This window comes from Nothobranchius furzeri, chromosome 10, assembly GCF_043380555.1.
Source record: "Nothobranchius furzeri strain GRZ-AD chromosome 10, NfurGRZ-RIMD1, whole genome shotgun sequence".
NCBI classification, from domain to species: Eukaryota; Metazoa; Chordata; class Actinopteri; order Cyprinodontiformes; family Nothobranchiidae; genus Nothobranchius; species Nothobranchius furzeri.
This window is the reverse complement of record NC_091750.1, coordinates 27752023-27773661: the sequence shown is the minus strand read 5'-3', so window position 1 is coordinate 27773661 and position 21639 is coordinate 27752023. Positions and strand designations below refer to the sequence as shown.

At 45.8% G+C, this 21639-nt stretch overlaps 1 protein-coding gene across 1 annotated transcript; it reads right to left on the bottom strand.

Annotated features, from left to right (window-relative positions):
* Window positions 1–19493: 19493 nt before the first annotated feature.
* LOC107395671 (perforin-1) lies at window positions 19494–20376 on the bottom strand. The gene is made up of 2 exons (XM_015975095.3): window positions 20299–20376; window positions 19494–20068 (listed from the first exon to the last, which is right to left on the bottom strand). Exon 2 carries the CDS (start codon window positions 20053–20055, stop codon window positions 19669–19671), a length of 387 nt encoding a protein of 128 aa, XP_015830581.1. The 5' UTR covers window positions 20056–20068; window positions 20299–20376; the 3' UTR covers window positions 19494–19668.
* Between the last annotated feature and the right edge of the window lie 1263 nt (window positions 20377–21639).

Here is a 21639-nt window from a genome sequence, read left to right as displayed (position 1 = left end):
ATATCACCAAAAGATTTCTTGTTAGTGATCCTAGTCTGACCCCCAATATAAATCGATGTCATAAGCTGGTGGGTGTGGCATTTTTTCTAAAATAGCACCCCCTACAACCATTAAAACTCTTAGCCCCATGTCATGATTTGACTGAGGATTGTGAAATTTTGCACACTTATGTAGTGTGCCTGGGCCTACAAAGAAGTCTCATGGAGCCATGCTCCATATCCCACAGGAAGTCAGCCATTTTGTTCCAATTAAGTTACAGATTCTCTTTCGAAGCTGGAATATTTTGCCATTGTAAAACATTTTTAGTGGGGACAGTTGGCACGCTAGGAGGAAAGGCTTAGTCAGGTTGAGGTGACAGCTCACAGTGATCGCAGTTAACTCTAGAAGTCCCAAGAATTTCAACATCCCCCTGAATTCCAGAAGCAGGGTCAAAAGACCCTTAGTCCACACTGATGACTCTGATGGCTCCATTTAGCATTCATTCATTTGTAAATGTGGCCATTGCCAGAGGAATCAGCAGGGGGAGGAGAGATTAATTCACTCAAAGGTCACATGATGTTGTCCTGCATTATCCAGGTCATTTTGCCAAATGTGAGAGGACTACAAACATGAGACATGATAAAATGAGAGAAGTTTTCACTTTGAAATATGAATGACCTAGTTTGGTAGAGATATGACATTTTGCTGCTGTTCCATGGTGCTTTGCTAAACCATATAGAGGATTTTGCCAAATACACCTTGAATTTTGAGAATGTCATCTCAGTTTCGAGACATGAGCCAAACTAGTTGAAAAAAAACTGTAAATCAACTTAAACTTGTTCAAAAGTTGGGGATAAGTTGGTTCAAAATGACTGAGTGTAAGCTGCTCCTGAGAGAGTCTGCCCATCCCCCTGCTGCATTTTTTGCAGGGCCATCCTGAGCAACAGCTACAGAAATTTGCATGCAGCCTTTTGTGCTGTGGATAATAAATAGGTGGCTGCTTCACCTATTTTGTTGACAAGAAACAAAATACAGAGGAGGCTAACCTCTCAACAGGCATTGGAACTGATCGTGAGCAAGGCGAACCCTTGTGACTCAGATGGAGAAGACATAGTCCTTCAACCAGATTCGGACTCTGGGCTGTCTTCAAGTTAGATTTCTCAAACTTCCTATTTTCCTTTCCTGCCTATCTCTTTTTATTTAGAACCAAACAAAAAGTTAATTTTAAATTGTTTATCTTGCAGATGAGGAGACTCCTCTACCAAAAAAGAGAGCTCGGTTGGGGAGTGAGCTGACAGAGACCTCAAAAGACGGCACTGTGTGGTGTGAAAAACAAGTGGGGACATGTCTCCATATCACTCCAATAGAACCTTACGCCACAGCTGGAGAGCCAACGGCTAAGGCCAAACAATGTATCCGGAGTCGCCTTCAGAGCTTCCTCTGTTTTATCACTCTTGACATGCTTCGAGCCATTCAAGAATGGACTACTCAGCATGCGCGTCACACGGAGCAGGTGGATTGGTTCTTGGATCTCCCTGAACTAATGGCGTTTATTGCAGTCATTATGTTGCGGGGCGTGACCAAGGTCCCATCACTGCGTGACAGCTGGTCAGCAAACCTGGCAAACCCAAGGATCATTGCAACTATGGCCCGAAACTGCTTCTAAGACATCATGCGACACTTACGCTATGAAGACATGTTCACACGCAGTGAGCGAGCGGAGACCAACAAGTTTGCTGCAATCTCCGATGTGTGGGGATCGTTTGTCACCAACTGCATCGCATCCTACAACCCTGGTCATCACATCACTATTAATGAACAGCTTTTCCCGTCAAAGACTCGCTGCTGTTTCCTACAATACATTGCAACAAAACCGGACAAGTTTGGCATCAAGTTTTGGGTGGTTTGTGACTCGAAATCAAAGTACATCTGCAATGTCCTCCCATATCTTGGCAAGGACCCTAGTAGTCCCAGCGGGGAGAGACTGTCTGAAAGTGTAGTAATGAGGCTAATGGAACCATTTGTGGACAAGGGTAGAACTGTAACCACGGATAATTTCTTTACATCACTGTCACTTGCACAATGACTGCTTAGCCAGAAAACCTCTATCCTCGGCACAGTCAACAAAAGTCGCCGGAAAATTCCTCAATCCGCTAGACAGATGGGCCGCACTGAATTCACCACTCAGGTGTTTTCAACCACTGGTGCCACACTGACAGTGTATGCGCCCAAACGGAAGAAGGCTGTCTACGTCAAGGTTGAGACTGAAGATACCACCAAAAGGAAGCCAAACACGGTCACACAATATGACGACACAAAGTGCAGTGTGGATGTGATGGACCAAATGGGGCGGGAGTACAGCGTGCGTGCAGGAACAAGAAGATGGCCAGTCACCGTGTTCTACAACATGATTGACATGGCAGCACTGAATGCACATGTACTTTAACAGGCATGCATTGGGGTGTAGGAGAGATGGGTGGACTTCCTGGTTGAGCTTGCAAAAGAGTTGGGTGACGGTCATGTGAGTGAGAAGAAGGCACACAAGGAGAAAATGCTTCGGCAAAAACCTTCCACACCAAGCCCTGGCAAAAGGGCAAAGTGTCAGGTCATCGTTGCACAAACAATTGTGCAACTGTGAGATGTGTTGACTGCTACAAATATACATGTGGCAAATGTACCAGAGTCAAACCCTGGCAGTGCCAGGTATGTTCCGACAGTGCAGACGGACTGCTGAGTGAGTGCTGATACCACTCACTCACTCACACGCATGCACGCACGCACTCACACACACACACACACACACACACACACACACACACACACACACACACACACACACTGAAGTAATTATTGTGTAACACTGAGAATATCACAGGTTGTGCTTCAGTAAATGTTTTTTTAAGACATTCTGTGACACTTATTTGATCTCCTTCCAGCTCTGCTGACCTTTAAAAAGAGCAGACTATGGACAGGTTTGCAGCATGGTGTCAAGACTACAGGTAAGACATGATCTAAATGCATTAAACTGTTCATGTATTTTCTCATTCTGGAGAATAGATTAGAAAGGGTTAATGAGTTGCTGTTCTCAGCATGGGAACAAAATCAATCTTAACACTCTACATGTTGGGGAGTAACAACATTATATTTTCCTAGTTGATCAAACATGTAAATAAAAACACAAATTGACTGAATTAAAGACAATCAGGGCTGGTTCTAGACTGGCATATTTGAGGGGGTTGACAGAATTGTGAAGGGGGCAGACTGTGGCGAGTGCGTTGGTGGTGGAATTGCTCTGGAAGTTTTGTCATGAGATTGGAATTGCATCTTGTTAAGACACTGACCTTCCCTTTCCTTCTCTGTCCCTGAAACTCGTTCATCACATCATAAATCGACTATAGCAGGGGATCCCAAATTGGGGTCGGGACCCTAAAGACATTTTGTCTTTTCTGAGTTTGTGAGGTTAGCAAGATTTTATTTGTAAAAATTACATTTATGTCCCAGTAACACACCCTACAGCGGTGAACCTTAATTGGTGGCCCCCCAACCCTTTGGGCCCTTCTAAATTTAGTTGAAGGACCCCTGCCTTACAGTATAAGTTATAGCGCTGTATGTCTGCATAAAAATAGAAAATGATCACATTTAAAGTGTGCATGCATGTAGGAGTTGGAGTTGAGGGTCTTGGCTTGTCTTGGACACAAGCAAGGGGGTCCTCAAAGAAAAAACTTGGTAACCACTGGACAACAGCAATTACATCTTTTGTGGTATTCTAGGGCTGTGCGAAATGACGATATAAGATTGTTGAGGATTATAAAGTGATGACAATCTACCAAAGCTCGAAGATTGTAGCATCGTCTATAGTATTTGCGTTCTGTCACCCGTGTCATTATTTCTGGATTATTTAGTCTACAGGCACACATTTTATTCTCAGCCGAGTAACGCTGTTTGCTACTCTGCTTCTGTCGGCACAACAGACACACCAATGAACTAATCAGAGCATGTTTAACATTTGATTTGTTTACCTGGGGTGCTTGGTAGAGCTGAGGAAAATAATAATTGATGCACTAAGATTCGGACATAAACAATTATGAATCTTTGAAGAAGCACACCATACTCATTTATAGTGGCAAGCCGCTAGCATTAGCCACAAGCTTACACAGTGTGATCCCGGCAAAAGATGCTAATGACGGCTGAAGAGGCATTTCACACTGCCTAGGCTCCCTTTAAATGATAAAAAGTTGAGTAAATGTATGTTTGTAGATTGGTTAATAATTTCACACACATCACCAGGACTGTAGGTTCTGGTGTTGAATACATTTTAATTAAAAAAACATTTAAGGAGCCATTAGAGAGCCGAAAGAGCCGGTTCATTTAAAAGAGCCAAAGTTCCCATCACTAGTGCCAACCCCCTCCCTCATGCATTCAGAAAACAGCTACAGAGAGCTGTTAGGAACAAATGGTGGGAGCGTAATCCTGACCAGGATGCATCATGATGAATTTAGCTTAATGTGACAGATTTTTTTTTCCTCTGGTCAAGAAATAATTACTGGTAATATTGTGGATTATAGGATATGAGCCACCTTTATATAAAATTTAAACAGAGAGAGAGAGAGAGAGAGAGAGAGAGAGAGAGAGAGAGAGAGAGAGAGAGAGAGAGAGAGAGAGAGAGAGAGAGAGAGAGAGAGAGAGAGAGAGAGAGAGAGAGAGAGAGAGAGAGAGAGAGAGAGAGAGAGAGAGAGAGAGAGAGAGAGAGAGAGAGAGAGAGAGAGAGAGAGAGAGAGAGAGAGAGAGAGAGAGAGAGAGAGAGAGAGAGAGAGAGAGAGAGAGAGAGAGAGAGAGAGAGAGAGAGAGAGAGAGAGAGAGAGAGAGAGAGAGAGAGAGAGAGAGAGAGAGAGAGAGAGAGAGAGAGAGAGAGAGAGAGAGAGAGAGAGAGAGAGAGAGAGAGAGAGAGAGAGAGAGAGAGAGGTTAGGGTTAGGTTAGTATTCAATAACTGACAAGATATAAATCAGTTCTTCCATGTCAATCCCAAGTTTGTGTATTGACCCAAATCTGTTTGAGGGGGCAATGTCCCCTCTTGCGTCAGCGTAGAGCCAGCTTTGAAGATGATCAGCGGTGGTTCTGCCCTAAAGACACTCTTAGAGTTATCCTGTATCAAATTTACGTGTCAGCAGTTTAAATCAAACCCAACTCAAACCTTCTCTTTGTGTCACTGATATAACTGCAAACTAATTTGCTCCCCAAATGTTTTCATCAGGAAGAGAAATAAAATGAATCATAAATTATTTGATCTGATGTAATGGATGAACAAAAGTAATTAAACAGCTGACATGTGGATGTGTTCCTGCGCAGGCTCCTGTGAATCATGGCCTCCAGCCTTTCTCTCGTCCTGCTGCTGTGCATTCTGGGTACAGCCTTCTCAGACCTGCGAGTGAGCAACCTGCGGGCGGCTGGTCTTCGTCCTGATCAGAACAGTAATGCTGATGGCTTTGTCAAGGTGTTCTGCTTTGTCAAGGTGTTCTGTGCTTCCACCTCAATGGGTCAGACAACCGTTTACCATGACCATCCAAACCCATCATGGACCTCGACATTTACCTACAGAAGGGCCCTGCAAGGTGACGTGCTGAAGCTCGAAGTGTTCGACAAAGATGTTGCTTTTGATGATAGGCTGGGTACCTGTACGGTTAGGATCAAGAAAGGATCCTTCAGTCATAGATGTTCTTTGACGAAGGGTGGCACCCTGAGTTATACCTACAGTTTGAACTGAGACCAGTTACGTAGCCTTCAGAGATCTGAGCCTGGCTGGAAGAAATATTCTCCTTTTAATCTCTGTTTTGATATGTTGTTCAATCCTAAATTACAAAGGCTTAAACATCAAATGACCCCCTATTAAACCCAATGTACCCAAAATGAGATTGCAAATAAACTGTGCTGCAACCAAACCTGACTCTTGTCTTCAGTTCATTCTGAAAACCAATGAAGTGAAAAGCCTGCAGCAACTTCTGAAGCTGCGCTCCCATAATTAACATATTTATAGTTGTGAAAAAAAATCGAAAACTTCGTTTATTCACCATTTATTTGATAAATATATATTATTGATTTTGGCCTGTGCCAGGTATAAAAACAAGTTCATGTTGATTTTTTGTTTTAATCAAACAGATGAGAAAAATATTTAGCTCCTAAAGGAAATCTGATCACAGTCTTTTCTATTTAAAGTGAGTTTTAAATAAAGACATGCACAAAAGAAAACATTTAATAAACATACAATAATTATACATACAGCGCTCAGCATAAATGAGTACACCCACTACATTTGTCAAAAAACCTTTAGTTTCCCTTCAGAATCAACATTTTCTATGAGACACCATATGTACATAATACTCCCACAAATGTGGGCCATTGATTGGAAACAAGATTTGTTCATTTTCACATACCAAAAAGTGATTTTCCTAACAAATCCATTCAAGCCCATTTTGCAAAATGTGTACACCCAAATTATAGTCTTCAGAGAAAAGCCATGCTAGGAAGAGAAATGTCACAAAATCTGAGAAAGGAAATCATTTCTGTACACAAAAGGCAACTGGATGTACAGATTGGCTCTGACCTACAGGAAACACACAAAATGTCTTTTGCTCCATCCACACTGATGATCAAGCCTGACAAGCTACTGTTGGGACCTCTCCTGCCTCAGGGGAGGGGTGGTAAGCCCACGGTATCTGTCATATTGCAACAGGGGCATCCCTGCAATGCGCTTTTAGATACTGGTTCAGATTTTACAATCATGAGCAAGTCTCTTTTCAACCTTGTCTGCCTGGATGTAGGTGGAGGCGTGCGACCTCCAGAACTGATTCCTTGTGCATTAACTTGTCCATGTCTTCTCTCCTTCTACAGTGCTCTTGTCTTCCAAGACTCTGCTCCAATTCACGATTTGTCCTCTGAACTTGACACACCCCGTGTACATCTGTGAGTGGAACCATGCCTTTGCTCATTGGTGTCGATCTTTTGAAGCGCTTTGAAGCTTTTATCGATCTTGGAGAAGGGGAACTGAGGGCAGGAGTTAGAAAACCTCTGCCATTCATTCCGCCTTCTTTCCCCGACCCTCACTGCCTTGCGGTAGGTGACCCTGAGCATGGGGAAACCGCATGCTCACTGCCGAGCTCAAAGTCATCAGAGATCCCCTCTGATGTTTTCTCTCAACTTGAACAGGTCGTGGACCAAGCAGATGCTCTTACCAACGATGTTGAGCGAGACAAACTATGACAGCTTTAGTTAAAATACAAAGACTTTCTTTCACTCGACTCATTGGACTGTGGTCTAACCACTATCCATGAGTCAGGATTCCTACACTGCCACATGCACTCTGTGTCATTTTGGTTATTCCAACTCACCAGCTGAGTTAAACATCTTCTTGGACAAAGCCTGCCCTGATGCTCGAGAGCGAGGCACCCTCATCTATGTCCACGACATTCTTGTTCGTAAGCGTACCTTGGATGACCACCTGTCCTGGACCACGTCATGGGTCAGCTCACAGCTACTGGTGCAAAGATTTCTTTTGCCAAAGGTCAGTGGTGCAGAACAAAGGTTCAGCTTGTTGGCCTCCTTCTGGGACCACAGGGGGTGCAGCCTCAACTTGGTAGAATTCAAGGTGTGGCCACCATCAAACCTCCTATAAATGTCTCAGAACTTCTGAGTTTTCTAGGAGTGTGCATCTACTTGCGCCAGTTTGTAGAACACTACGCTGAGAGAGCGAGACCTCTGACTAATCTACTGAAGAAGGGTGTGCCTTTCGAGTGGACTTGGCAGCAGCAACAGGCCATGGATGATCTGAAGGCCGTGTTGTGCTCAGCTCCGTGCTTGGTGCTTCCCGATTGTGACAAGGAGTTCCACCTTGAGGTTGGTTTTTCATCTCACTGTTTGAGTGCCGGTCTCTACCAAGTATGTGACTGCGACAGGCGTGTCATAGCCTATGCTAGTAAGCTCTTGTCCGGTGCTGAGTTAAAGTACTCTGGCTGTGAAAAAGCTTTTCTTTCCACCATGTGGGCAGTTAAACACTTTTCTAGCGACATCGGTGGACAGAAGATCATCATTGAAACTCAGCACCAGCCAGTGACCTTCCTTAACAGTCAGCGCATCAGAGATGGTGTGGTGACCAATGCGCGAATTGCGTTATGGCTGCTGGCTCTTCACAGGCTCGACATTGAAGTACGCTACGCCCAGAACCGCCGTAGCCCTCTTGGCCTGGGTTTGGCTGCGTGCCAACACTGCTCGGACGACGCTGTCACGTCAGTCTTGCCAGCTAGCCCTCCTCAGACTCTTCTAAACCCCAACCACCACTACTTTGACCAGTCTCTCTGTGTGGTTTTGCCGACTGTGTACGTCGACGGCAGTTCTTTTCGACACGGTGATGCGCCTAGGCCAGGCGTGGGTGTCGTCTGGTTGCATTTTGGCCAGAAGGACTCCTGGTGTTACTGGTTGGCTCCTAAGACCTCACAGTTTGCAGAAGTGGCTGGGATCTTGATGGTACTACAACTTGCTGTGGACCGTGGAGTCCATGAGCTGATGATTTGCACTGACTCGGACTACGCGCGTTTCAGTTTCATTTGTAATCTACCTTCTTGGAAGAGTAACGGGTTCCTAGCCTCTAACCGGAAGCCCGTTAAACATCAGGACCTCTTCATGGCTTGTGATACCCTAGCAACATCACATGACATGCACATCTATTGGCGTAATGTCAAAGGACATTCTCGTGCACCCGGAACTGATAAGGATCTGAACGACCTTGCAGACTCTCTTGCCAAACAAGGTGTGGCCGATGGTACTCCATGGTCTTCAACCCCTTGTGGCTCCCTGAGGATGTGTCTTCTTGGTCTGACCCACCCCGTGTTTGTATCGTGACTCGAGCTCAGGCCGCTAACGCGTCTACCTCCAAACCATCCGAGGGTGTTGTTTCCATTCAACCTGTCTTTTCTGGTAATGACCTTGTCAGTCTTCAGTCCCAGGACCCTGCTATAAGCAGGATGATCCTGTACTTTTCTGATCCTACAACTCATCTGCCTTCTTCCGTCGAGCTTGACTCCGTTCCTGAGCTCCGTGCTCTCTTTCGTGTTAGTGCCACGCTCAGAATGGTTGACGGGTTGCTGATGCATGCCTCCAAGCCTCCTTTGCCACCTGTCCTTGTGGTGCCACAGTCACTAAAGGGGGGTATGATCACGCAAGCTCATGACTCTCCCTCAGCCGGACACAAAGGTGTCAAGGCCACGTTCGGTGCCCTGAGACAGGTTGCTTATTGGCCGGGGTTGCGAAGGCCACGTTCGGTGCCCTGAGACAGGTTGCTTATTGGCCGGGGTTGCGTCGCAACGTGTCAGATCACGTCCAGCGTTGTTTGGTTTATTGTCAGTTCCAGCCATCCAACCCCGCACACAGAGCTCGCCTACAGAGGAAGGGACCATCCACACAGTGGTCGGACTTGCAATTCGATTGGGTGGGGCCTCTGACCATGTCCAGCAGGGGTAATAAATACATCTTGACCGTGAGCTGTGCATTTACCAAGTGAGTTGAATGTTTACCAGCACCTAATGACACAGCACAAACAACAGCTATTCTCTTGATGAATCACATCTTCGCCCGGTTCGGTCTTCCCACTCGGGTTGACTCGGATAGGGGAACTCACTTCACTTCTAAAGTGATGGAACATCTTTGGAGACTGTTGGGTGTGAAGGCCAATTTCCACATTAGCCATCGCCCCTAGTCTTCTGGCTAGGTCGAGAGAATGAACCCAGCATGTTGAGGAAGTACGTGTCCTCTTATCACCGAGACTGGGATGTGAAGCTTCCGTTGGTCCTCATGGCCATATGGGCCACCCCTCATGAGTCTACAGGTGTCTCCCTGTTTCAAATGATGACGGGTTGACAGATGACCCTGCCACCTCATCTGCTGTACCAGCCATTTCAGTTCGAGGCCGACCCGGCTTACACAAGCGAGCAATATTTGCAGGACCTGAAGAACCATCTGCCTGCAGCCTTTTCGTTTACACAGACAAATCTGGAGAAATCAGCTGAGAGCAGGAAGGCTTATTATGATCAGAAGGCCTCACATTCTGAACTCAACATGATGAGGCCTGGTTCTACATTTTCACTCCTTAAACTGGTAACACAAAGAACATGTCTGGGAAACTGGCTAAGAAACTTTTGTCGAAGTGGTCAGGCCCATACCTGATAACTGCTAAACTCTCTCAAGTCGTGTATCAGATCAAGATTACCCAAACAAACAAGGAGCCCGTCTATAAATGGGTCCTCAGGGACCAAATCAAACCGCACAAGGGTTCCACTAAATTGGCCAATTATGTAATCATTAAATTTACATATTATTTAATGAACCATAAAATGTGAGATTCCATAGAAAATATGAAATAAATCTTATGGATCTTTGGATAATTTAAACCAGAAGATTGGAACTTTTTATTGCAGGGATTATGTAACCACTTCATATTAACTCAGAGACAAAAGTAAGAGAGTGAAGTTTAAATGTTTAAAGATTTATTACTAAATAAATTAAAACAAGACTAACTTGAAATACTAAACACTCTGTGATGAATGGATCTAGGGGTGAATGAGGCCAGATGGACGGTGTAGTGTGGAATGTTGTTCAGAACCAGCAAATCCGGAGAAACGATTATTTCTGATGGGAGTGAAGGTGATGTTTCGCTCTAAGCTTCGGTTTGGAGATTTATAACACACATTGAGACACCATTCTACCGGCCTACGTACCCTTTGCGGAAGTCCCCGTTAGATCAGGAATGTCGAGGTCCAGCTTGACCTTCTCTGGAACCGAAGCCGGTAAGAAAATCAGCGGTTGCCGACCAGACCAGTTTTGAGATACGTTCGGGTCACGGCAGTTTTATTGGCATCTAGCGAGATCCATAAAGGGGTTGTGATGGTTCCGCTTTTATTCTGAAAGGAACCATTGCAGCAGGTGGAACATGCAACAGATATTGTGAGTTTTGGGGTATGATAAGGTCTCCAAAAAGCCATTCAAAGCGGGCTAAGAATAATAAATAATAATAATAATTAATGCTGCAAGCAGCGTTGTTCGGCCCTCGCAGCGAAGCTGCTCGCCCTCCGTCCGCACCTCCTCCGCTCCATTCCTGACGATCTCCAAACCCATTGCCCTGCAACCGGTGACGCACGAGCACCCATGCGCGCCAGACACCCCAACGTGCATTTATCACTAAAAGTCCCAGAGAAGGGTCATTTACCATTTCTACCTTTGGAGCCCAGAGATGGGTCGAGTGACCTAAAGGATTTTAGCTAACATTGTATAATGAGTTGTGAACAGCCACTTTTGTTTTGTAAATAAGGTTTTCCAGGTCCAGCTGTGAGCAAAGACCAGAAGCATTTGTGTCTAAAGCCGGGCGTACACTGTGTGACTTTTTCACTTTTTTGAGCCGATTTTCCACTCGTGTGAGAATCCACGAGATCGGGGCGAGTTTTGCGCAGAGCGTCGTGTAGTGTACAGGGGCTTACGAGAGGCGATTATCACCACGTGACCAGCTACCAATCAGCAATAGTGAGGTCGCACAAACTTCTGGCGTGTTTGAAATTTCGCTCGTCCCTCGTGAGGGTATCGCACTGTTGAAGCGGCGCTGCGAGCAGCTGCGACCCAAAAAGTACCAGAACCGCTCACGGCGCTTGCGCAATCATGCATCAACACCGATCGCCCGCTATTTCCCTAATAACGCACGTTGTTCACTTTTATTTCTACACATTTTTTTTCTCACAAAGATTGTCAAGAAAGTGTGTTTGTCGTGTTCGTGTCAAATTAAACTGATCACAAAACTCAGATTTACTTTCTTTATTTCGTTTTCCTCATCCAACCCCCATAAATCCCTGTGTGTCCTCCTGCAGCACTCCCGAAGGACAACAAGCAAAACAAGACAAAAAAGTCTGACGTGTTGTGTAAAAACTGCTATTTTTAGTGTATTGTTTAGGTCCAACGTGTTGCTACCAGACGTACAGTGTGAGCAGTCAGGTCGCATCTGAAAACTGGGTTGTGCAGTGTGAGCACATGACTCGTGAGATCTGCCCTGCGAGGAAGTCGTACAGTTTGAGCTGAAGCTGAGTGCTACGAGTGAAAAAGTCGCACAGTGTACGCCCAGCTTAAGTCAAGAGGACTGAAATTTCAGCATGAGAAATGTATAAAAGAACAACTGTTATTTGTTTCCATGCTTTTTATTTTTGTCATAAAAATGATACAAAAAATACAAGGAATAAAACTATTTCTCACATATTTACACTAAGCTGCAGTGGGGGGCTTCATGTGTGTGTGTGTGTGTGTGTGTGTGTGTGTGTGTGTGTGTGTGTGTGTGTGTGTGTGTGTGTGAAGTAAAACACATTTTATCTAACAGCCCCCTACAGCACTGAATCAATGTCACAGCTGCTGCTGCTGGTGTGTGTGTGTATGTGTGTGTGTGTGTGTGTGTGTGTGTGTGTGTGTGTGTGTGTGTGTGTGTGTGTGTGTGTGTGTGTGTGTGTGTGTATGTGTGTGTCCCTGTTGCGTTGCTGCAGGTTTTATCTTCCTATCGTGAACACTGCTGTTTGTAGTGCAATACCCTGAGATGCTTTCCGCTGTGAACTAATGTTATATAATTGTGAAGTGAACAAACTTTTACAGACCTTCAGAGTTGGACACAGGAGGTTCTTTCCATTTTCTGAGAACTGGTCTATCTGTCCTGGAGGATGACGTGCTGTGACATCTGCTCCTGCAAAGGCCAGCAGCTGTTAGCATAGAATCTTTGGGATAGACGATTCATAGTGATGAGTAGGAGAGGAACAACAAGAAATTGAATGAAACATGACACAAGGAGGGAAGACAACACATAAGATGGATGTAACTCACAATGATACTGTAGAACAGTGGTTTCCAACCTTTTTTCAAGAAGACCCCCTTTCCTGTTTCCAATACAAGCAGGGCCCCCAACCCCAACTCCTACCTACATGCACACAATTAAAATTGATTCAGAACAAACGTCCTAAAAACATACAGAGTTGTAACTCTTAAAAAGGTTTTAATTATGCTATTAGGACTTTATAAATATCACTCAAAAAAGGAACTGCCTGATTTACTTAAAAACGTTTTGTCAACTGGTTCCACACAACTTGTTTAGGTAACTCTTTTTTTTTATTTTTATTGTTTTTTACCGTGTCCTGTCTGGCTGTGAAGCAAGCAGAATTGATGTCTGAATGCTGGTAACAAGCCTTACAGATTTATTCTCAGGTGGAGCATCAAAGCGTCTGCTTTAAATGACACGCCTGATACTTCAAATTTTATTGTTATTGTTTATGAATGCTTTGTAATTCCGACCAGACATGGAGACAGAGGTGAAAGAGAAAGGAAAAGACAAATGGTGGGAAGGGAAGGGGGGGGGGGGGGTCCCACAAAAATAAACAATAATGAACAAGAGTCTGCTTCTAGACCTGCAGAAAGAGAAGAGCAGAAAAAAATGGGACACACAACAATACATCAGGAGCAAGCTATCACTGCGTCAACGTGATGATGAAATATAAAATCAACATTGTTTAACTGAACAATCACACGATAATAAATCACAGTGCATTTAGTGGCAACGACAGCCTTGAGACAAGTGTTGAACGTGCCCAAGCCCATACTTATGAGAGCACCATGTGAGCACCTGTGTGTGTACACGCGCTTGTTTATGTAAGGTTTCTCTATAGGAGCGTCCAATAGAGAGTGTGAGGGACCACAGATCTGCCCCCAATGATGCGTAGGAGACGGGGGGTGCTCCAAGTCCCAGAGATCCAGGCGCTGCCCCAGAACACAGGAACCCCAAGGGGACTGCAACCAGAAAGGCCCCCAAGCCCCCCTCGAGAGGCGCAGAGGATCGCCCCGGGGGGCCACAACCCGCAGCCGGCAGAGCCCCGGGAGATATCAGCGGCAAGCCCACAGGACCGCCCGCCGCCTCCCACCCCCTAGCCGGCCGAGCGCGGGACCCAGCGACCCGGGACCCAGGGGAGACCACCCCCGCCGGGGACCCAGCAGAGCCCAGGGACCCTGACCCCACCAGGCAGCCACCGGGATTGACCAGGCAGGCGCAAAGGATCTTAAACCCCCTGAACCGGGAGCCACGAACACTCAGGCAGATCAAGGCACCACACCCCACACCAGGTGTGGCAGGGGGAGGGGAGACGAAGATCTATATCATCAAAGGAGGTCCCAGGAGAGGGGAGGAGTCAAAGGCCCAACCTGACCAGTCATACACAAGCACAGTCACACACTCCCTCCCTCATGCTCACACATACACATACAACCAAAGACTTACAAAAATGCACGCTGGAAACCCACTCATGCTCCCCATACACACCCTATTCACTCTGGTCCCGGTACTGCTGCAAACTGGGTACAACCATCACCGGTTACCAGAGTTTGACCCTTTCTGCTGGGGTGCTGATGAGCAGGCCCCAACGCCGAGCACAGCAACCCACCACCCCAGACCCCAACCAGATGGCCAGATCTCCCTCCTAGTCTCCAGCCCCAGGAAGCCAAGCAACAACAGAGGTGTGCTAAGACCCCTAGTCTCCCTCCGCCTGCTCCATTATAGTGTTGTGTGTTGCTGAGATGTATTCCATGGCTGTGGTGAGCGGGCAGTGCAGGCATTGTCTGGCCTATGCCAGCTGATGCCACCGCACCACCCCACTTGCACCCACAGCCCTCGGTGTCTAAGTGCAGTTTAAAATTGGAAGTGGGCACTGGCACTCGGGAGGAGGCTGAGAAATCCCCCTGCCAAATGCTGTTGAATGTGCTCACTCCCAAGGCCCTAAGTGTGAGTTTGCGTGGAATGTCGTCGGTGGAAGTGTATAAGGAGCAAATAAAATTGGGGGGCAGGTTGCCACAGGAATGCGGAAATGGGGTCCATACCCGCACTCCCTGACTTGTCCACCCCCAAGGTCCTATGTGTATGTTTGTGTGATGATGTGAGGGAGCAGGAGGAGAGAAATGTGCGGGGATGGGGAGGGACGGCTGGTTGGGCTTAGCCCTCCAGGGAGCCAGCTCCCCCACTGGCCCCAATAGGCACCTCTGTTGTCAAATTGCCGCCAAGGGCATGGAGACCCCCAGCCCATCCTGCCAGGGCCCAAAGCAGCAGCATTACAGAGCCTCACGGAGTCTGAAGGCACCAACCCAGCCCCACCCCAGCAGAATATCTATGCCCATCCCTGCATTTGCACAACTTCCAGAATATATAAGACATAGGACATCCAGGTAAGGTTGGGTCCTCCCCCTCCTGGACCTCTCCCTCCCCTGTAATGGAATGGCAGAGGAGCCAAGGTCTATCCGAGGCCCCCGAACCCAGGCCAGGCACTGCTGCATGTTCCTGCCTTCTTCCCGGCAGCATACATGTCAGGACCCGACCCCCAAGGCCCCGCCCAGAACCCCACACGGGGCCAGCCACCCCCACACCCCGGGCCCCCAGGCCCCCACCCAGACCTGGCCAGGGGCAATGCAGCCGCCAGGCAGTGACCCATGGCCGCCGCCAACACCTCCAAGGGGCCCCACTCACGACCGCCAGCAGTCCACCCCCCGAGGCAACCCATGCACCTCCAGAGGGGGGCAACGGCCCCCCAGTCCCAGACACCTCCAGTGAACCCACCTCCAGAGAACATCCGGATACTCCAAACTCAGACCCCACCCCACCCCCCACCCACATCATCCCGCAGGACAATATCAATGGTCCCCCATCATTTCTATATGATGGAACCGATCAAAGGAGCCCAGAGAGATTGATTTGAAGTGGAAGCAGAGGCTAAATCAAGTGCAATATGATCTGACAAAAGATTTCTATACTGGTTAATGCAGAGAAATTCTCTATTTTTCCAATTCAAGAGGATAGTTTTCTTAGCGATGCATATGGCAGTCAGAACCACGTCAACCAAAGATGTTTCAATCGGGACATCAATCAATCAATCAATCAATCAAAGCTTTATTTATAAAGCGCCTTCCGCAACCCTGTCAGGAAGCCCAAAGCGCTGAACATGGTACGTTGTAAGTAATTATACTGAATAAATCAACAATAAAAGAAATTCAAATTACAAAATACAAATTACAAAATACAAAATGGAAATAACAAGATAGATGAAACATTCCGGTAAAATACAAATGTGTGAAACACAATTGGATTGAGTGGATGGATTGAGTGTACCAATGAAAACTGTGGAATGGATTAAACATAATCCCTGGGGGCCCGGGGTGTGGGGGTGGCTGGCCCTGTGTGGGGTTCTGGGCGGGGCCTTGGGGGTCGGGTCCTGACATGTATGCTGCCGGGAAGAAGGCAGGAACATGCAGCAGTGCCTGGGAAACCTGGTGTATCTTTGATTTGATTTGATTTCCGTCTAGGAAACGCTTCGGCCTAATGCTGGTACTGGAAAGGTCACTGTTCGAAACCGTGAATTTAAGCCCCGGACCAGTATGTGACAGATGTCAGCTTCTGCACGATGCGTCAGGGTACTAGTCCAGCGGGCTCCCGCTTCCGAAAGGTTGCCAAAGGCATTCGTTATCTTATCAGTACACGCCATAACGGGGTCGAATTTGACGAAATTTCTAGAGAGTGATCCTAGTCTGACCTCTAATAGAAATGGACAGCTGAAGTTTGTGGGTGTTGCCTATTTTCTGAAATAGCGCCCCCTAGGACAGTTAAAACTGTCAGCCCCATGCCATGCTTTGACTGAGAATCACGAAATTTGGTACACTAATGTAGTGTCTCAGGACCTACAAAAAAGTCTCTTGGAGCCAAGCTCAAAGTCACACAGGAGGTCGGCCAACTTGGTCCAAGTACTCAATTCATAGGCGTCATTTTAACCGGGGACGCCGGGGACATGTCCCCGGCAAAATTTGTGATTGGCAGCTGTGTCCCCCCCACTTTCAAAAAAGCCTGCTGATGAGGGTTTTTGTTTTACCAGCTCAGATCTTATACCAGGGGTCGGCAACCTGTTCCCATCAAAGAGCCATTATTACCCATTTCCCACAGTAAAGAAAACACAGCAGCAGCCGCAGCGTTGTGGGCGGGGCCTACTCTCAGACAGCAGAGAGCTGCTCACAACAGGTGACAGCAGCCGGTATCGGTCGCTCGCATGGACATCGCACCCGTGGGGGTTTCAACACCCACACTTTTCCAGCTGTTTTGCTCACCTCCACACCAGTCTGGTTTCTTTAAGTTGCGCTCACTCTGTTTGCCTCATCTCCTTCTTCCCCTCCCGCTTCTGACAGCCGATGTCGGGTTCCCAGGAGAGCAGGAGAGGGAGGGACGGAAGAAACCTAGCGACATTTGTGAGGACCCTTTGCTACCACAGTCTGCAGTCATCAGGCACTTTGGCTCTTATTGCATTTGGCAAATAAAGTCAGTGGGAGTTTGAACTACCGTCCGGCTAACACACACAGCTCTGTGGCTCATCTGAATTTCCTTCAGTGACACGGGTATGGGATATCATGTGACACCCACTCCCAGTTGCTCGGTGCACCATTATTATCATGCTCTAGATGGAGAGAAAACACAACAGACAAGTGGAGAAACTATGAGGAGAAAAAAAGCTGCTTTTCAAGAAACTTCTGGTAAACGTGACAGTCAGTGAGAATGAGCAGAGAAGGAGGTCTGAGCTACGTGTGTTTGGATCACCACACCAAAATTGTCTTAATATCACTGTGTTACGCTCCAGGCTGTCTAGGGGGCCTGGGGTAACAATGAGGACGCATGTTCTCATGGTAAAAGCAACAAAACAACATTTATTTACATAAATATAAACTCATAACACAGATTAACAAGACACATCAGCAGCAAAGCAAAACGAGTAACAACTAAGTTCTCATATTAACCAAATTAATTCCAAAACACCGAAATACCATCACAATTTCCCTTTTACTGAGTGGTGTCTTATTTAAAACAAGGGAAGGGGTTGCCTAAAAAGGCGAACAGTTAAACACAGAGAGTTTTAAGCTCCCACCAAAGTTGTTACATAAAACTTAACAAAACCAGACGCTGCTGAGGAGACAACAGACCAGAGAGAACCTCCCTGAACTGAGGGCTGGCTGACTTTTATGCTGCTGGTCATCAGGATCAGCTGAGAGAATCTAACCGGGAGGCAATCTAGTGAGATTGGAGCCAGGTGCTGCATCTCCTCTCTCACACACACAGGAAAAAACCCAAATGGCTCCGAGCCGTAACAGCCGTGACACTTTGTTTATATTTTGAAAATGTATTTTACTCATGAAAGCAATTTGGGCTATTAGTTAATCATACTATTTAATCATTGTAACTAATAAAATAGTTTTTATTTTCCTCGCTTTTAATCCTAAGATAGACCAACGTGTGTTGTGGAGGGGTTGTGGGAGAGTGGGGGCATGGAGAAAGCTGAGTCTCCCCAAGTTCAGAGCTTGGTCCTGTGGGGGAAAGGGATGGACCAGTGTGGTAGAGCAGGACAGAGAGGTAGGAGTGGGCCAGTCATGGAGGACTTTGAGTTTGATGCACTGAGGAAGAGGAAGCCAGTGGAGGTCATGAAGAGACAAGAGTGATGGAAGTCACAGGAGTCATGTTGGTTAGGAGACAAGCAGTAGCTGGCTTATGTATATGCATGAGATCCACAAGTAAGTAAGTAAAAGTGTATTTATAGAGCGCCTTTCTCAGATATAAATCACAAAGCGCTGTACAACATGATAAAGATCAGGGCAAATACCTCGAACCAATAAAAACATCAGAAAAACAATAGCAGTGATAAACGTAGAAAATAAAATCATGAGTATAAACAAAGTGAAGGTGTGAACCCGAACAAAGCCATCTTTTTGAAACATTTAGGGAGGGAACGCCTGGATGAAAAGGTGACTTAGCATTGAATATTTATGGCAGTAAGTGGGCGTGGTGAGGCCGGGATGTGACTAAAATGCAGCTGAGAAACATTCTCATTGGTCTCTGATTTATGAAGTGGAGATTGCGTGCAGCTGTGCGTACTCCATGTTTGATAGATCACAAACCTGCTTGGCGTGAGTAAACTTTTTTTGCTGCGCTTTAGTACGGTTTCAGTAAGGATTCTATGCAATGTTTGATAAATGAGACCCCTGACCTGTATTGGATCGTTTACTAAGTGAAGTGCCTTGGGACGACCCTTGATGTGATTTGGTGCTATATAAATAAACATGAATTCAACTGAAATTGAATTCTCAATAACAATTTTGTTCAAAAGTGTAGAGGACAAAACTCCCAATTATCAGTAGTCCCTGATGAAAAAACACCTTTGCTTACCTTTGTTAAACACAAATTGGCAGTGAGAGATATTGGATGTGAACAGTTACCGGAACACGCCCTTTTAATATAGACAGTTCCTGCACCTGGTTTCGGCAAGATCGGACTCAAATTAAGGCCTGGGCCTGACTCTGTGACACTAAAACTACAAAGATCAACCTTTCTTAGCTCCATGTGCTCACACGATTCTTACATTTTGAGTCTAAATAAGCAAACACACAGTTTGATTTCAGTTTTGTTTTTAATTTTTCTTGTCAAGGACAAAAATAGACATAATTTGTGTCTAATGAAATTTGGTATTCTTTTTTATTCAAACAAAGAATAGTGAATTGTGGAGCATCACGTTAGTATGAATGTGGGGAGTTAGTGTTGCCACGGTAACAGGTCATCTGGTGCATTAGCCAAGGGTGTAGGTGTAGTGCAGGATGCCACCTTTTTTTAGGTAACAGTCATGTTGGTGGGTTCCCAACTTGATTTGACGTTGGCAGACTCCTAGCAAGTCATCAAAGAGTAAGTCGTCATCAAAGACTTCAAGCCGCAGAACGTCATTCTCCTGAGCCTGGAAGTGGGTGAACTTCTCCGACCACCAGGGATTCACTGTGTCCTTACGTACAGACGTTTTACCCAAAGAGGCAGAACCACAGAAAACCTTCACATAACCGTCGGTGGTTCCAAAGATGTCAGACGGAAGGTCACTGGCATGCAGGTTGGACAGATTAAGTTGAGAGCGAGCCGTACTGACGCTGCTTAGAACCAGCAGGAGGAGGGCCAAGTCGGAGGTCATGATTTCACAGGAGCTGAAGAGGAGAAACAATAAATCCTCTCAGAACTTCATACAAATATACATTTCTTCAGGAAAAGCATAATTACGAAGGAGAACAAGAGTCATCAGACTGTGGGGTTAAAATCCATGTTGTTTGCTCTCATCTGCTTACATTATATCCACATTTAGTGATTTAGTGACAACTAACAGATTCATACATAGCTTTTGAACCTAAACATTCTGTTAGAATAAGACACCTTTTACCTTCAGTCTCGAGCTGTGCTTCTATGCCGTTTACCTGCTGCGCATTGTATTTAAGGCCAGCAAAGCTTGTATCTAGCTGATAAAAGCCCTCCCTAAAAACCTGTCTCATTCTCAGACTTATGCAACAGGGCAGAAGTGAAAAAACTAGCAGTAATTTTGAGCTAATTCCGCCTGTTGCCAGGTATCTTTAAAGAAGCTGCCATGTAACTGATGTCCCAAAATTAAATGTGTTAGACTCAGATCTCAGCTGGGGGGTCAGCCAGTTACTTCAGAGACTCAGCAGATTTTCATATGAAAGCAGAACTAGAGGGTATGACTGTAAATAACCCAGATTATTTGTTTATTTAGACATTGTTTAGATTCTAATATCATGAGTAATTCATGTTTTTTGGGTTTGCATTACTCTTATTTTGAAGTTCAGAACGCTGACTTCTGGTTTCGGATCTTTGTCAAATTATTTACATGTAAATACTAAATAAACGGCTCACACTATGCTAACTGCCAACGTTAATGCTCGTTACCTTGTTCTCAAACCCAAGCGCCAGACTTGTAAGCTATATTCGGCAGAAATACGGCTCTTTTAACTTATTAATGGAAGCAGGTTAGGCAGTTAGCTAATCAGTTATGTGTTTGCTCTTCCGGGTAACTACACTTGTGCTCTTTTAACATTTAGACGGGAAGGATTTTGTTTTGGTTACCAGAAGGAAGTTAAGGAGAAGGTTAACGTTTTCCATCCATCTTCAATTTAGCATCTAGCTGGAAGGCGGCCAGGTATGTTTATGAATGATTTCTTGTTGTTTAAATTTGTAAATATATTACTTATAGACCCTTTTACTACCTACATCATCAAAAGTGCGCGTGCAGCCTGGCAACGAGAGTGAAGGCTTCCTCATTCACACTCGATACTAAAACAGCGTTTTAAACCCTTTGTTTTGAAGTTCTGAGCACATAAAAATGTCGGGTTGTTGCGTGTATGGATGCCAGAATTGCATCTCTTCAAGCAGCGGACTGAAACTTTACAGAATTCCGAAGGAAGCACATCCATTTCAACAAAATCGGAGGCGTCTGTGGCTGCAGGCCATCAAAAGGGTTGATGAAAATTGGACTGAAAACACGATCCGAAATGCTTGAGTTTGTAGCGCCCATTTTATATCAGGTAAGGTAATTACATACTAAGATTACACCAGAAAGCTGGTTAACGTGAGCTCTATTCAGTGGAGCTGGTTCTACATTTTTCCTGCTCAGGTCTTTCCATGCACATGCAGATGTAACTGCAGCCTTTTCTGTTTTTCCCATCCTAACACAAAGCTCAACTTTGAATAAAATTGCTGCTGCGTGGCT

What these genes read in the sequence shown, in the direction of transcription:
- LOC107395671 (XM_015975095.3), bottom strand. Translation starts at nt 20,055, where the DNA reads ATGACCTCCGACTTGGCCCTCCTCCTGCTGGTTCTAAGCAGCGTCAGT.